The 17,812-nt window shown below is 39.2% G+C and overlaps 1 protein-coding gene across 1 annotated transcript in view; it reads right to left on the bottom strand.

Annotated features, from left to right (window-relative positions):
* LOC121378442 (extensin-like) overlaps window positions 1–17,812 on the bottom strand; it is a 65,269-nt gene that overhangs the window by 23,291 nt on the left and 24,166 nt on the right. Inside the window, exons 3-4 of the mRNA XM_041506613.1 lie at window positions 11,689–11,837; window positions 3,450–5,244 (exon numbers count right to left, since the gene is read on the bottom strand). Of these exons, the coding sequence (XP_041362547.1) occupies window positions 3,450–5,244; window positions 11,689–11,837 (1,944 nt within the window). The remainder of the gene's footprint in view (window positions 1–3,449; window positions 5,245–11,688; window positions 11,838–17,812) is intronic.

Below are 17,812 nucleotides of genomic sequence, written 5' to 3'. Positions count from 1 at the left end.
GCCGCTCCAACTTCGGAGAGGAATTACCCACTCAAACAATTAGCTAATGATACGTAACGAGACGGAACCACTTAAATCGTAGGTTGGGCTCACGGAGGCGATAACGGACCACGTGGACCACGTGGGCGAAGTCTCGTCTGTCCAGGCTTGTTTGTTTTGTTTATTATTTATCTAAATTTCCTTTTGTGTTCATAGCCAATTTGGGCTCAAGCACGCTGTAATGGGAACATACACATTAGCTGTCTGTGCTAGAGCTCCGCCCACGACTAAAGTTAACAGCACTATACCGAGTTTGTTTCGGACTAATAATAGGGCCCAAAAAAATAATATGTGTGTTTCAGGTTTCATCTCTGGAAAAAATAGGGTAGGTAGGTAGGAACTTTTTTTTATTTTTTTTTTAAACCTAAGTGTTACGAACCTAGTTAGCAGACTGCAAAAATTGCGGTAGATTTTTTTTTTTTTTTGGTAGTCAACTTTTTTTTAGGGTCGCAGCGTAAAATTAGAGTCGGTCGGGAAACCGGAAACACAATTTTTTTTTTACGCCTAGTATAGGCTCGGGGGGGGGGGGGGGGGGGGGGGGGGGGGGGGGGGGGGGGGTAGTTCGCGTACATTTCTCTTTTAGAGAGTTAACTTACATTTTCTTGTTCTATATGCCAAGGCCTTCAGAAAAAGTTTGGGTAACACTTCCAGGTTAAGTACGTTTTCTCAGCAGAGCTCATTTATGATTTTTGGTTGGCCGCCAAAAGGCTAAAATGATGATACTGGAGTTTCATGCAATAAATAATTATTTGACACCCATAGATGATTCATTTTGATTTATTTGAATTGTTTTTGTGTTACTAACTATATTTTAGCATTATTCGTTGTCATAAACCTAGGTTTCGGGTACAAAATGACCTTATTTTACATATTTTTACTCGGAAATCATTTCGATTTGAAAGTAGCTCAGTCAATCAATACTGTAAGCAGAGTTCCACAAATTGGCCAAAAGTTTCTTCATTAAGTTCTCAGAACAATACAGTTTTCAAATTGATACCTCGGGTTGCTGGATGATACCCACGGGGCTCATTGTATCCCTACCCCGTAAAATAAACACTTTTAGGGCATTTCGTCAAATGACCATATCTCCTAAAGTAAGTGTCACATGAAGAGAGAGAGAGAGAGAGAGAGAGAGAGAGAGAGAGAGAGAGAGAGAGAGAGAGAGAGAGAGAGAGACGACGTGTACCTTTATATTCGTTTACCTATCTACCTATCTTTGTGTTTACATACATATACATACATCGCTACTTACCTACCTATATATCTACCTACCTTCAAAATATACCTACATGCCTGATCAACATCCTACTCACCTGGGCGGGACGTAACCAAATGTTTGACATCTAAGAGCCGATGATTAATAAATCAATGTGCTCTAGTGGTGTCGTTAAAGAAAATAAACTGTAATTTTTCCTACCCACATTATACATATAAAATGTATATATATATATATATATATATACATACATATATATACACATACATACATACATATACACATACACATATATATATATATATATATATATATATATATATATATATATATATATATATAAAATATATATATATATATCATCATCATCAGACTCTGTATATATCTATATTACAACAGCATTTCTTAATGCAAAAACGAACAAGAAAAAACTTTTAAAGTACAGTTCACATACTACTCCAAAAAACCTTCTACATAATTAACCTGGATGTCAAGTTGAAGACAAGTTTTTAATGAGCTAATCACAGCAAGCTGACCTACCTACGTCTATCGTGGACAAGCATAACATTTTTCCATGTCCGTGTATGCAAAACAGGAAATAAATTGTATATAATTCAGGGCCGTAGCAACTGAGTAGTTAATAGTCTAAAACTCCTTTTCTTTAAGTTTCTATAATGCTTTCCGAATTTTTTCGGGGGGGGGGGGGGGCAACTGCCCCCCCCCCTGCCCCCCCCCCCCCCCCCCCCCCCCCCCCCCCCTTGCCCCCCCTGCTAGCTACGGCACTGTAATTAACCTACTGAACTCTGTTGTATACCGTTATTTCTGATTCTGGCTCTATTTTCAGATCAATACATTAAAAAGAGAAGTTTTTAGTAGGTGCACAGTAATCTGTTATCATTTCATTCTTGAATGATAGTAAAAACCTGATGATTACACGAACATGACCGCAAGCAGTAATAGGCGCGAATAGCTAAAGGCATAACAACACACAAAGATATATCACACATTGGTGAGGCCAGGGTTTTATACTGGGGCAACACTGTCTATGAGTCGTCTTATAGAGTGACAGGCAAATATAAAAAATGGTGGTGGGAAAATATGTATGATTTGAGGTGGGGCATGGTCCCGACTATGTCAATGTCAATTATATCACAAAATGTAATACTGAAGGATTAAATATTAGTTGAACATGGACTAGACCATACAGAATTCACGATGGGTGAAGCTTTACTATCTGTTTTGCTGTTCTTGTCAGATTCTTTTTATGAAAAAAGTTATACAATGTAATATTCGCCCGAATGTAAATAGTTTTAGGTAGATGGCCGGGGGAGGGGTATGCATGACTCTTGAGGGTAGAGTATTCATCCAAAAGTGATGAAAGTGTAATAGAGTAGTACCACCTCTCAATAACAAACACTTCTACTATATAAATGTATAGGTCTCTATCTTTGCATCTGTAAAAGACATCTGGTCACAAAGACAACATCTAGTAAATTCCTTGATAATGTTTAAAAAACCGGTTTCACTGTATATTCATTCCAATGGAGGGTTTAGGTCGTTCAAAAGGCTTAAAATCCACCCTAAAGCCATTTTTAAACATCCACAGGCAACTCTCGTATCCTAATAAAATGCATGAAAACCCCCCAGCATATTTAAATTTTCATTGCATATTAGCAACCATATTTGCATGCATATGCTACACGCGCATAATCCCCAAACATCATTTTAAATTTTTTAATATACAGTATACATGTGGCATTAAAGCCGCTGACCCTGGTTTCTCAGGTACGTAAACCTTTCGTTTCATATAAAACAAAATTTTAGCTGCCACTAATTCCAGTATGACCAGACACACGTTGGAGTTTCAAAATTGGTTAATAAATGAAAAAAGCTGCCTGTAATATGTAAACTAAGTCAACAGACGAAACCTTCTTTTTTTTGCACTGCCCAATACTGTGAAATCCTTTATTTTCGTGGGCTAACATTTTTTTTAGTTTTGCTAAAACAAACACCCACATTTCTTTGGGTACTTAAATTCGTAGATCAAAAAGATAAATTCGTATTACATGTTCACAGGTATTACATTTTCATTATGTTCTTAAATTCGTTGACTGCACCACGGAAAAAGAAAGAAAAGATTTAATAGTAATAATTAGGGTCAGTGGCTTTAATAGGCTATAAAACAAGAAGTTACCTGGAAATCCGGTCTTCTGACTGGAGGCAACACAAATGACGGTGGAGGAGGAGGAGGCGGAGGTGGCGGAGGTGGTGGCGGTGGAGGAGGTGGTGGTGGGGCGACGGGTGGCGGCGGCGGCGACGGTGGCGATGCCACTGGCTCATACACAGGTACCTTTTCACGCGTCGGCGTCCCGAGCGACATGGACAGCGCCTCCAGCTCTTTGCTAACTTCAGCAAATGGATCCATGTCGGGGGAAACAGCAACTGCTGCTGCAGGACTGAACGTTGTGTAGCTTCCATCCTTTGCCGGTTGCGAGTCACTCCTGTTTGTCTCTGTTGAATATGGAGAACTATAACTATACAAGTCTGACGTCTGACTCTTGGGCGGCGTTGGCGAATACGTGGTACTGAAGCCGCTGTCGTACTGGGGAGCTTGGTTTGGTGTGGAATACGAGGACACTGGCTGCGATTCTCGGCTGGACTGTCGGCCGTAAGGTGGTTGCTGTGAGGGACTCGACTGGACGGTGAAATCGTGAGCATTAGTGTAACTATCACCAAACTGAGGCGGTTCGTTTGTCCTAGAGTAAGGTGACGTAGGGTGCGACTCCTTGCTGTACGTCACGGGCTCCGGTTGGTAGGTTTGACTCTTGTTGTACATCCCTTCCGTGGAGTCTGGTTGATATTCGCGACTCTGACTTCTGCCATACATGTCCTGTGGTGAGGGCTGGTAGCCGCGACTTTGACTCTGGAAGCTATCTATGGGTTGTGGGATGTTGTACTCCGTGCTTTGACTGCGGTTATACACACCATAATCAGTCTGAGGTTCATACTCTCTGCTTTGGCTTCTGCTGTAAACTGCAGGTTCTGGCTGCTGGTACTCCTTGCTGTGACTCCTGGCAAATGCCGGTGGCTCATGTTGAGACTGGTATTCTCTACTCGAGCTTCTACCATAATCCGGCTGCGTCTGAACTGGGACTGGCTGGTAAGGCTGACTCTGCTGAATCAAGTTCCTATTATCAACGTTGATGGACGCTATAGAACTCTGATAAGACTGCGACGAAGACACTGGACTTTGGTAAGGCTGTGGAGCGGCTCTCTGCTGCTGGTAGCTCGAAAATTCTGGACTCCTGTACGAATCCTTTTCGTACAAATTCGTTGTGGCTGATCCAGTTGTGTAATTAGGGACATTCCTAGAAGAAGCAGGCGTGGGACTGAACGTCTGCTCCTGTTGTCGCTGTTGCTGTTGCTGTCCAGGTGATCGATAATAACCATCTGAAATCCTAGAGTCCCTCGAATCATACTGAGACTGCGAGGAAGAGGGACTGTAAGTGTTTGAATAATTTGGCACATTTTGCTGCTCATACTGACGCTGCTGCTGCTGCTGCACATTCGGAGACTGATACGACCCCGTCCGCGATCCCTGACCCACGTCCCTGGGAAGGGACATCGAACTGCCCACCTCATACGCAGGTACGTACGACGGCTGGAAGGAGTTCGACGTGCTAGTCAAGTGAGCCCGCAATTTGTAGGGATCGCCACCGTATCCGACTGTGTAGTCGGGATAGGTTGGACTCTTTGGTGTGTACTTCTGAGGCGAGTAGTCCGCGTCTTGATAGCCCCTGTTGCTGTACGTCTCCGTGGGCAGAGACGGCGTCCGTCCGTGCTGCGGTCGGCTGTACACGTCCGTCGAGTTCATCGCGGGCTGCTGGTTCAGATACGACTGCGGCTCATTCCTCTGGGTGAAGTCGTAAAGCTGAGCCGATACCTGGCTGTCGTAGCTGGTCTGTCCGGGACTTGCTGGTACGGCCACTCTAAAAAACAAACATCAATAATATGCTATATTTATGGCATAGTTTATAATAATACATTAAAAACTGTTATGGTTATGGCACATTTCTGACATTACAATATTTGCCATAGCAGCTGTCACAACTGTGATATTGACATCATTCAGCGTCACTGTAATTTAAAATCTGATGTGAATGTACTGAACTGTTTTATGTACAAGGAAATTTTTATAATCATGTATGTCTAAAATATATTATCATTTTCATAATCCTCTTTTTGAGGTACATGAATAATTTCATTTCTTATTCAGTTGAGTAAGAGATGACCAGTTAAATATCTTCTCCAACATGTGTCGGAGATCACTTTTGAGATTTGTGACTGGTTGCTCCATAGAGATGACCCGGTCAACATAGCCATACCATCCAATAACATAACGACGACTGAAATTGATTGTTCTGTGACGAAAAGTTAACTTTAAACTGGTTACTGTGTGACGCATAAGTTAACAGCCGCATTTGAACACCAAGGCCCGTGCTTATAAAACGTTTAGAGTCCAGACTCAAGCTCAAGTGATGACACACGCATGCAATTGGCGTTACAGTCTCAGACTCTATTAGAGTCTCCAGTCTCAGACTCTATTAGTCTCCAGTCTCAGACTCTATTAGAGTCTCCAGTCTAGACTCTACAAGTTTTATAAGCACCAGGCCTGGAATTCAAACTGTTGTCGGGGTGAAGTGGATGTGTGTGTGTGTGTGTGTGGGGGGGGGGGGGGGGATTCTCCTTAACAGGGTTCAGGCTTTTCAGGACCTCAAATTTCCATCTTTCGGATAGTCTTCGCAGGCATAGGCCAATCTGGGAGCTTATGAACTTATGAACTTATGAACTTAATCTTAATACGAATATGAATGTTATGAACATTTTCATCAATAATGAATTGTGTACCAATATGGAGGTTTTAGTATAATAATATTAATTTGGAAATCTTCAGTTATATAATGCCACTACAACTATATGTACCTAATAAAAACAAACCTTTATGTATCTGTAATATTTTTCATATTAACAAGTAACAGATGTATCACACACGGCGGAGGGGGGGGGGGGGGGGGGGGGGCTGGGGCTCTAGCCTCCCACCCACTAATAATTCTGAATAAAAAATATTATTGGTACTGAATCTTAAGGTAAAGGTGAATTTTACTTGTAGAATGCAGAATATTGCATTTCAGGACATCTAGTTTTCAAACTTTTACCGGGGAGCACACCCCGAACCCCTAGAAACTTTGTCTTGCACCCTCGATGTCAGTCAGCCCCACCATTGTCTACTTGCCTCCGCCGTGCCTGTGTATTTTTACTAAATGTATGTATGTTGAAGTAGAGGACATTTGTAGAGAGTATTTATACACAAAGTTGTTAAAGGCATCACGTATCTAAAATTCCTCCAGATATTTCAGAACTTGATTAGCCACCAGCTGACTTCACTATGCATAATATCTGGCAACATGAAACAAACTGCATATTTCTGACATCTGTTCATGCTCGCGCATACGGTGTCCGTACGCATGCGTGTGTTATGGCTCGTTGAAGGTTTTCGTGTCAGTGTCTATGTTACGTGTTTGTTTATTGTTTTTTTTGTTGGTTTTTTTTTTATGCGGATCTGTGTGCAAAGAACATAGTAACAGGTTTAAAACTAGAATAGAAACGACGTTATAAGGGCCCGTGTTTATAAAGGTTGCATAGTACCAAAGAAGAGAGTTCCGTGTCAAAGTTCGAGGTGCACCGTCAAATATTTACGGAGTAAAAGCAGATTGGTAGTAATATGTGACATTGATTATTTGTGCAAATACTATTATTCATTGACAATAAATAAATAAATACACTTTTATTTGTTATACAGTTGTTATGCAGTATATACCAGAGGTTGAAACTAATGCGGGGTACCCTCAAAAATGGAACTGCAATTTTCAGCAAAAATGACGGTTGCTATTAAAAACATTAATTAAACCTCTTAAATGGTATGTGACTCCCCCCCCCCCCCCCCCTTTTCTTGCAGGTAGATTAGATGTGAGGTGACGCACTTTTTATTGCTTACTTCCTGGGTATGTTGATACGCTGCTTATATCAGTTTTATTATTAAACGTTAATATTATCGGCATTAGGAATTGATTTGGTCCATTAGAAGCTAAAACGTTTAGAGTCCAGACTCGGTCTTTAATGACGTCACACGCATACACTTTGTATGGCGTTGTCATGACATTAAAGTCTCAGACTCTATTATAGTTTTGAGTCTAGACTCTGAAGCGTTTGTAAGCACAAGGCTATACCCACGCACTGAAGTCGATTTTGCGAGAAGATTGTGCAGTGGTATGTCCAATTCTGGAGATGCAGTTGTGTTTGCCTACCAAACCTAAAAGAGATTCGTTGAGTGCAGTCCCCTTCTTTTTTTAGGTTGGTTGTTATTTTTTTCAACATCATAATATAACACATTTATTTTACAATATACAAATAGAGTATTAAATATTTAGGCTAATATCTTTAAACCTGTCTAAATGTGGTCGTCAATATTTTGATCAAAATAATTTCAAATTGTGTGGGCTAAATATTATGTCCTCTGCATAATTTCTAGTGTTGAGCTTTCATCATCGATCATGGCACCAACCAATGAACTTTCGATTACACTATTGGTTCGAACTGTATAAAGATAAGAAGGGTTTGAATTATAAGGACCAGGCATCTATTGTCATATTCCCCGGATCTAGACGCTACAACTGGCTAATTGTACTCTTTTAACTATTTAGTTTTTTTTCTTCTTCAGTAAACACGAAAACAATCCCAGCCCAAACAAATTTACATTAATTGCATCATCTAAACTGGTCGAACAATTAAAGTCAACATTTTCCCCACACAATCGATTATGGATTTTTATTATCGATCATCGCATCGTAAAACCAATCCGATCAATTTTCTGTTATAATCGATAATTATTTCTTTCTTTTTAAAAGTTGATTAATTCACTAACTTATGTTATAAACCATGTTTTTTCCTTTATTGTAAAAGTAATATTCCCGATTTTAAAAATTATATATCTATACTATATGGATAAAAAACAGGAAACAAAAAAGTGCTGATTTTGACTTACATGTCTTCCTCCGTAATTCCAGTCTTTGGATTTGGCAGCATCAACGTTAATAACCTAACACGAGCGGTTTTCTCAATGTTTCCAACATAAATGTCTTTGAAAACAAATACCAATGTTTTTACATACACGTCTGGTATTATATACTTTCAAAATGGTATTAACGTGACTTCTATTAGCTACCAAGTAATATAAACCGGCAACGTGGTCATTCCCACTTCCGATTGTCGGTGCACTGTTTGTGACGACATGGCCCACATACCACACACTATTGGGTCACAACAATAACTAGTCTGTGTCGTACAAGTGCACACTAAGTACTGGGAGCCGACTGGTTTCCTAATCTGTTCGTAATACATATATAGTGAAAATGACGTGTGTGTCCCAGCCCCAAGAAGTATATTATGTGGTTGTAGGACTGATGTCTAAATTACGGCAGTTCGAACGGCCACATCCATGGGGTGATTTGGTGTATGACAATAAAAACACAATTATTGAAACTGTGATATAAACTAAAAGTAAAGTTTTTTTTAATTTAACGACGCCTCTAGAGCACATTGATTTTTATCTTATCATCGGCTGTTGGACGTCAAGTGATATAAACTAAGTTAAATATGCTGAGAGGGATGGGTATTTCACTGATATTTTCTTATACAAATCTCAGATCATATATATTAAGTATGCGGACAAATGACACTGGTAACAACTATAACTGAAAGAAGATTTTGTTCAAATCGGACTAATTGCGTGATTTATGCCTCTCAGTATACAATGTAATATTTTAGTGGGATGAAGTGAGTGGTTTATTGAGGTGTGGTAGTACATTGATTATTAATACAGCTAGCCTCCCTCGCCCAACAGTTGTAGGAATGATAATCTAGATGGCCGTATTCAAAAGCTTAGGTAATAGACACAAATATACACTCAAAGAATCAGAGCAAAATATAAACTGTAAATAATTCTTTTGAGTAAATGAATGGCTATACGTTAAATGAATGAATATGAATGAACAGAAATGAATGAAAACTAGGCATGAATAAATGATTCCAAGAATGAATGAATGAACGAACAAATGAATGAATGAATGAACGAACGAATGAACAAAGGTATAAATGATTCATTCAATGGGTGATCAAGTGAACAAACGTAAACTAGCGATGCACATTTCCCAACTATTTTACATGGCTCTCGACGTGTTTGTAGCCCCGGAGCCATACTTAATATAGATATTACACATGTATATATTGCATATCTGGCGTATCGACATGGCTACGTCACCGCTGTCAGAATGGTACTCGCTAGAGGTGTATTATGAAGCTAGCCACTGGAATCTGACCGATTTCTCTCTAGGTAAATGGTAATCTCCATGTGTTAACAGTGGACCAGGAGCGTCCGCAGTGTGTTGTCCAGATGTGAACCATCATCACTGGGTTATAATTGCAAATATTCCAAAACCGTCATCAGCGGTTAACGAAGTACTATGCATGTAGTGTCATATAGCTCAAAGGGGTATACGCTTTCATTGACAAATGGTCTATATTTGGAGGATGGATAATGAACTATATATAATATATAAATATAGATTATTGCAAGAGTGGGAGTGCCATACCGAATTTATGAAACACGTTTGGGAACTGTTTTATTCTTCCGAGCGATAGCGAAGGGCATACAACAATTCCCAAGTGAGTTTCATAAATTTCATATGGCACTTCAGCGAGTGTTATAATAATTTATTTATTATCAACAAACTGTGATTTACATATGGTTGTAATCCCTTCACAATCGGTGTTATTAAACATTCTGAGCCGTCAATTACAGAGAAGCTGAATAATGTCAATTTAACAGCAACGACTGCCGCAAGCTTGCACCTGCCAAAGCAACCATAGTGACGTCAGAAGTGTGCCATAGCAGTGTTTGCAATATATTATGACCCATCCCATAAAGTAAGCGTGGGAAGATACGATATTTATGTAACTGTTTACTGTAGACCATGTGGGTAATATAGATAAACATACATACATACATACATACATACATACATACATGCATGGCAACGGCATGGGACAATTTGTGAGGCCAGAAAGGATTTAATTATCCCCTGCGCCAGTGCGTTAATATATATGTATGTAACAGTCAACCTCGACAAACGTACAATATACAGATATTCATACATCAATACATACAGTGCGTTAATATCTATGCATATAATAGTCACACCTGACATACATACAGTATATAGATATCCATACAGCAATACATACTAGCCAGTGCCAGGTTTGCCCACTGTTTCATGCACGTGAGTGAGATCAACCGCGTAGCGTGTAGGCCCCATGCATATGGTTGAGCTAAAAAGCACTCTGTTTAAGGATGTCTCGATAGCTCAGAACGTATCGTGGCAAGCCTGCGAAGTTGCGGGCAATTCGGCGCCACAGTTTCGAGTCCCAGCAACGGCATCAGACAATTTGTGATGCACGGCAGGATTTAATTATCCTCTACGCCAGTGCGTTAATATCCATGTATGTAATAGTCAAACCTGACATACCTACAATATATAGATACATGTAGTCATACAGCATACTTTTTATGGATGCCTCAATGGCTCAGTGCGCATCGTGGTTGATCTGCGGTTTGACGGCGATTCGGTGCCACAGGTTCGAGTCCCAGCAACGGCATGGGGCAATTTGTGAGGCCAGAAAGGATTTAATTATCCCTTGCGCCAGTGCGTTAATATATATGTATGTAAAAGTCAACCTCGACATACATACAATATATAGATATTCATACATCAATACATACATACATACATACATGAATAGAAACCCTTTTTAATAAATAAATAAACTATAGCTAATCTTTAATTCTTGTCATTAAAGTCACTGACTCTAGTGTTGGAAGTATATACCGTTTCTCTTTCAAATAAACTTCGTTTTGAGCTAGTGTAAACACCAGGACTATCAAATAAAAAACATTGAAATTATCCAAATTGATAATTTAAACCCAAATTATCAATAGTGTCTAACTTAATGGAAAAAAGCTGCAATATTCAACAATATTTTACATTGCCTAAAAATGAAACTGTTCCAATGTATTTACTCTATGAGGATAATTTAAAAAAAAAACCCACCCCAACAAATAGAAAATAAACTAAACTAAAATAATAATAATAATTGATACATAATATGTACCAGGATAATTTACAGGAGGGTTGTATAAATAACAATTCATATCAACGTATAAAATATAATGCCTAAATACTAGAGAGTCGGTGCCTTTAAATCTACGAAAATGTACTACGTCATATTTACTTCATAAACCCAAACAGTTTTATACTCACTTCTTAATCGTGAGCTGCAGCAAATTGCCCGCCGTTAGGATCAGTTCCTGACCTTCCGAATGACTCAAGTTGATTGCGTTGGTGTTGCCAATTTTCACGATGACGTCACCGTGGCCGAGTGCGCTAGCTGCCACGCTCCCGGGGGTAACCTAAAACGACCAAAGAAAATCAAAGGTCAGCGTCCGTAATGTACTCAAGTCACTGCCGAGGCTCAGAGGGTTGCTGTTACCAGGTGTGCGAAATTCAGGCTCTACAATTTCCGTAGATTTACCGAGATTACACGGAAGTATCACGGAGGAGTACTGTCAGATAAGAGCCATCATTAGAAGGACGTAAGTAGCATTGTTGAGAGGAACATGATATGGTAACAGCAGAGAGGTAATCTTGGGGGACCAAGTCCTTGCATTTTATCGGTAAATTAAGTTTGGATTAAGAGCAGTTTTAGAAATAACAAGGAGAAGGAAAGGAATGTTAGGTTAACGACACCTCAGTACATTGTTTTATTCAACATCTACTGGTATTATAGGTGCCAATGACATGGTAAATGGAATTGATGACGCAATGGTGAAGCCAACACGTTAAATGTCTGGTTCATGCAGGTTTGGGTTCCAAACGCCGACTTCAACCCTAGCGTTCACGGGTCGTGTTTAAATCTTAACTGGATATAAAAAATTAAAATAATTTAAAAGGATTAAAAAAATGAATGAATGAATGAATGAATGAATATGGTAATTATTGCATTTGATTTGTAGTATCTGAAAAAAGTGCTCATATTTCCTAATTACTGGCCTTATTATTGTGATGCTATTTGGCACAGGGATGTATTTATCTAGACCGAGCAGGCACGTTCGCTAGACTAGTTTACGTGCTTCACGTTAAACCAAAATAACCACACCAGTAACCAGTCAAATAGTTCGCGAACATAAAGTGTCACTCGCTGTCTCTGAATACAAGACAAACGTTACCTATATTCTATCACATGTAAATCTGCACAAAAACTACAGCAAAACCAACGTATATTGTTCACAAGACACGTCCCTTCATTACAAATCCTTCTGATTCCTGCTACGGTTTTCGAGTATTTTGTTTCCACCTTCGACAACGAGGATGGATATAATATATTTACACAGTATCCATTTCGCCTTTAGTCATCTTCTGTACGAGCTAGGCTCAGCTACAATGTGTATATCTGGCTGTGGAAATTCATCATTAGTCAGCTATTCCCAGTTTTCACACTGGAATCAAAACAACAGCAGCAGCAGCAAAATTAATTCATTTCGTGCTTATATCCAATTAAGGTTCAAGCACGCTGTCCTGGGTACACATCTCAGCTATCTGGGCTGTCTGTCCAGGACAGTGGGTTAGTTGTTAATTGTTAGTGGTTAGTGAGAGAGAAGAGGGTGTAGTGGCATTACACCTACCCACTGAGCCTTTAAGAACTCGCTCTGGGTTGGAGCCGGTACCGGGCTGCGAACCCTGTACCTACCAGCCTGTAGTACGATGGCTTAACCACTGCGCCACCGAGGCCGGCAGCAGCAGCAACAACGACAAAATAAACAAAACAACAATAATAAAACGAACAAAACTACCAGAACACCAACAACAATAATATGAAGAAAACAAAACAAAGAAAACAGCAGCAGCAACAACAGCAGCAGCAACAACAACTACAATTGTTATATTTTATTATTTATTAAGTATAATCATTTGTTTGGTATGTTCACCTTTCTTATGTAGTTCGTACCATATATATTCTGTTTAGATTATATTTGTAACATCGTATTGCATTGATAACCATGCAGGGGGTGGATATAGCGCAGTGGTAAGCGTTCGCTTGGTGCGCGGTCGGTTTTGGATCGATCCCCGTTAGTGGCCCATTGGGTTATTTCTCGTTCCATGACGAGTATATCAAAGGCTGTGGTATGTGTTATCCTGTCTGTGGGATGCTGCAAATAAAGGATCCCTCGCTACTAATGGAAAAATGTAGCGGGTTTCCTCTCTATGACTGTGTCAAAATGACCATATGTTTGACATCCAATAGCCGATGATTAATACATCAATGTGCTCTAGTGGTGTCGTTAAAGAAAACAAACTTTGATAACCATGGAATGCATTTAGTACATTTTAGCCTACGGCTGATTACAGATTAGGCATAATAAATAAATTGATTGATTGAATAACAGCAATAGAACCAGTAACAAGCACAGTAACACATAAATTATGTTAGATTTTTTAAAGACCTGTCAGTGTTTTATTACAATTTAATTGATTATTTTTTAAAAATAGATATGGATTGACTTTATTTTTGGGGTCGTTATCATTTAATAAATTTGATAAGACAAGCTACGTGCATACAAAATGTCTATGAGAGAACAAGAAAACATAGATATGTAATTTGCAATTAATATTTCAACCTTCCCTTCTTATTATTGATTTTCTTATTTATTAATGTCTTAATAATTAAAATGGTGAGTTCTAGCTGAAACAAATTCATTGCCTGTATATATCGGTGTTGAAATGCTGAAACATAATCTTTCTAAATGAAATTTTGTGTGAGAAGGGGAATTCTCTTCAGCTGATTTTACTTATATATATTAAACTTGTTAATTCATTTTGTTGTTGGTTTGGCAGCCAAAATCTACCTATAGTTAAACTCCCATCCATTCACACATCCGTTAATCCACCCTCTACCAGATCATCCATCGTCTACATTAACATCCATCCGTCTACATGACCACCCACCATCCATCACATCATCCATCCATCCATTCATACACACATCGAGCAATAGATCCACACATCCATCCATTCTTCAAATCATTCATCCATCTATCCATCAAATCATCTATTCATCCGTCCTGTGAATCCACCAATCCATTCATCCATATATCCATCTATCCATCCATAGATTCATACACCATCCATCCATTCATCAAATTATTTTTCCATCCATTCATCCATCATTCAATCATCCATCCATCAATCCATCCACCCATCATTCGTGCATCCATCCATCCATCCTTCAATCCATCCATCCATCCATCCATCCATACATCCAATCATCTCCCATCCATCCAATCATCCATCCATCAATCCATCTATCCATCCATCCATCCATCCATCTATCTAACCAACCGGCCAGCCACATAATCCGTCCGTCCATCTTTGTTTTTTGGAACCTTAGATTTTCCGTGGCCAAAATCTCAAATCTCAGCAAGTTATTTAGTTTCTGATTCTGATTGATGAACGCGTCTGGGTTATCTGTAGCTCTGAATAAGAAGCAGCGTTTTTGTCTGTTTAAAGCACGACAGGTGAGTACGACGAATCCAGAAGGAAACTGGCTGTCTGTTGTACTTAGCTAATCAACGTACCTCGACCATAAACCACAACTAGCGTTTACCACCTGTCCAGTGAACATGGGTTTTATTCACTCGTGGTTAAAATCAGTGTAAATCAACCAATGTCCTAAATTCTCATAAGCCTTAAAACATTTTATAAAAATCAAGCATACTTTTGGTTCCTATTCTCAAAATATAGTTTGTAGAATGCGAAATCACCTTTAGTTCTATGGATGAATGCATGCAGGCATGGATAAATGAATGAACGAATGAATAAATACATACATGGTTTAATGAATGAATTAATGTTTGACACGCGCAAAATATTATTGTCAGTGGAAAAATAATAAATTAATTCATGTTTAATTGTTTTTTGTCTTAAAAATTTAGAGAGCTTAAGTTGTTAAATGACGTCCATTAAAGATGCGTTTTTGGTACCATAATCCATTTATTTAAAGTACAAATAAAATAGTTCTAGACTCTAGAGTTCTCAAGGCCATATTTCAGATTTCACGTTTATTATGGTTTTCATGTGTTTGCCGATGGGACGCCGTCGGTCACCAACGTTTTTTCATTTGGATTTTCTACAATTGGTAAAGTTTGTTCAATCTCAAGGCGCTCTAAGATGGATCTGGCAACACTAACCTATGTGTTCTGCTGTCTGTGAGTCTGTACCACAGGGACATTCATCGGTATTGGGAAATCTTGAGTCTAGAGAGGACAGAGGAGACAGCATTGCCGATGATTACTTGTGCTCTGTCCAGGGTTCCTAAGTCATCCTGATTACATTTTGCAACCTCGTATGGGTATTCCAGCTGGTGTTGAAGTGATTCCTTTTAATGGGTTTGACTTCCCGGCATATTGCTGACTTTTGTTTCCTTCTTTTACTTGTCTACCTAATTTTGCATTTCTTGGCACGCGACAATTGGATGGTATGCAATAAATAATCCTGCTTGTTCTGTTGACTAGCTCTTGGAATTCACTCTACTGTACAACACGATTTATTCATTGTCTTTGGTTAGAAGTATCTGTAGCAGCGATCTACAGTGTGACCATGAAGCAAGTTCAAATCATGTCTTTTGCAGTATTTCCATTTGGATATTGGCACTAAACCTATGACAATTCCGAATAGTGTGAACTTTGAATAACCTTGTTATAATGGTAAGTCTAATATCTAACTAATGTATTATCGGCCTTGGTATATTAGTTATTTCGAACTAGTTCTTAACAAAAATACTTTCTAACAAGAAAAAAAAGAAAAGAACGAGGAGCAGGTGATGCGACAATGGAGAGAAGGAAAATGGAAGACTAGGAGAAAATAAGAAAAATAAGTAGACGGAGGCGGAAGAAGAGAACGGAGAGCAAATAGTGAAGCGAAAAGAAGAAGTAAGGGAAATATATGAAGATAAAGGATGAACAGAAGAACACCATGAAGAATTAATTAATATATAATGAGACTCGAACATGAAAAATGTATTGGCCATTGTGTGTCAAAAAACGTATGCATATGAAAGAAGAAGAGAAAAAAGAAGACGAAGAAAAGAAAAAGAAGAAGAAGTTGACCAACAACAACAACAACAACAATAACAAAATCAACAACAATAACAACGCTCAAGGTCTTTCTTTTTTTAAAACCTATTATCTAAAGACATCGGATAAATGTCAAACAGTGTAGCATTCAACATGTTATTAGTGAGTGACACTGGCCACTCTCTCTATCAATCAGTTAGGAGGTAGAGAAAATGTTAGCAAAACAAGCGAAACGGATCCAAACAACTCCTGCCTGGCTTTTCCAGACGCGTCCAATATTGAATAACGCTTGGCCAACTTTGTAAGAAGAAGAAGCAGTAGAAATCTGTTCTGTAGTGTACACGTTTGCCTCATTTGCTTCTCGTTCTGGGGCGAGTTGCACATGTTGGTGTATTGCGTGTCTGTATTACATAAACTCAGAAACACACGGTAAACAATCGTGGCGTGACGCACGCAGAACTTATCATACGTTGTCTGCAAAGAAATTTCAACATACCAAGTCTTTATTTATAAATAAAACAATCTGGTTAAAGTGCGTGCTCTTGCGGCGGATACAGAGGAATCTAAAATAGCCATAAAGGTATTCTAAAACCCTGTAAACCCGCACCCCCAACCCTCTATGTTTTTTCTTTCCGGAAGATTTAATCTTAGGAAGTATTAATTTTCATCTATGTAGACACTTTCTACAACCGTTGATTAAACAGTGTGTCATGAAACTAAAGTTTAGCCATACCTAGCCAGTGTGCGGGGGCACAGAAAATAAAAAGTGATCTTACATGTTATAATACTTTACCTTGATTTTAACCGCACCCCCCCCCCCCCCCCCCCCCCCCCTCACACACGCACTCCGGTTATGAGCTAGGAATACTTTTTGTTCCGTAGATGTAAGTCTAAACTGGGACTGGGACTTTAACTCCAAATACACCCACACACACCACACACACACACACACACACACACACCACACACACACATATACCACACACACACACACCACACACACACACACACACCACACACACATACCACACCCACACACACATACACACAGACACACACACACACCACACCTACACATACACCACACACACAGACACACACACACACACACACACCACACACACACACCACACACACAGACACAAACACACACACAGACACACACACACAGACACACAGACACACACACAAACACATACACACACACAGACACAGACATGCACACATACACACACACACAGACACACACACACACA

The sequence above is a fragment of the Gigantopelta aegis genome, chromosome 8 (genome assembly GCF_016097555.1).
Source record: "Gigantopelta aegis isolate Gae_Host chromosome 8, Gae_host_genome, whole genome shotgun sequence".
In the NCBI taxonomy this organism is placed as follows: Eukaryota; Metazoa; Mollusca; class Gastropoda; order Neomphalida; family Peltospiridae; genus Gigantopelta; species Gigantopelta aegis.
Note: the sequence above shows the minus strand (reverse complement) of the source record. Positions and strands in the feature narration are given on the sequence as shown.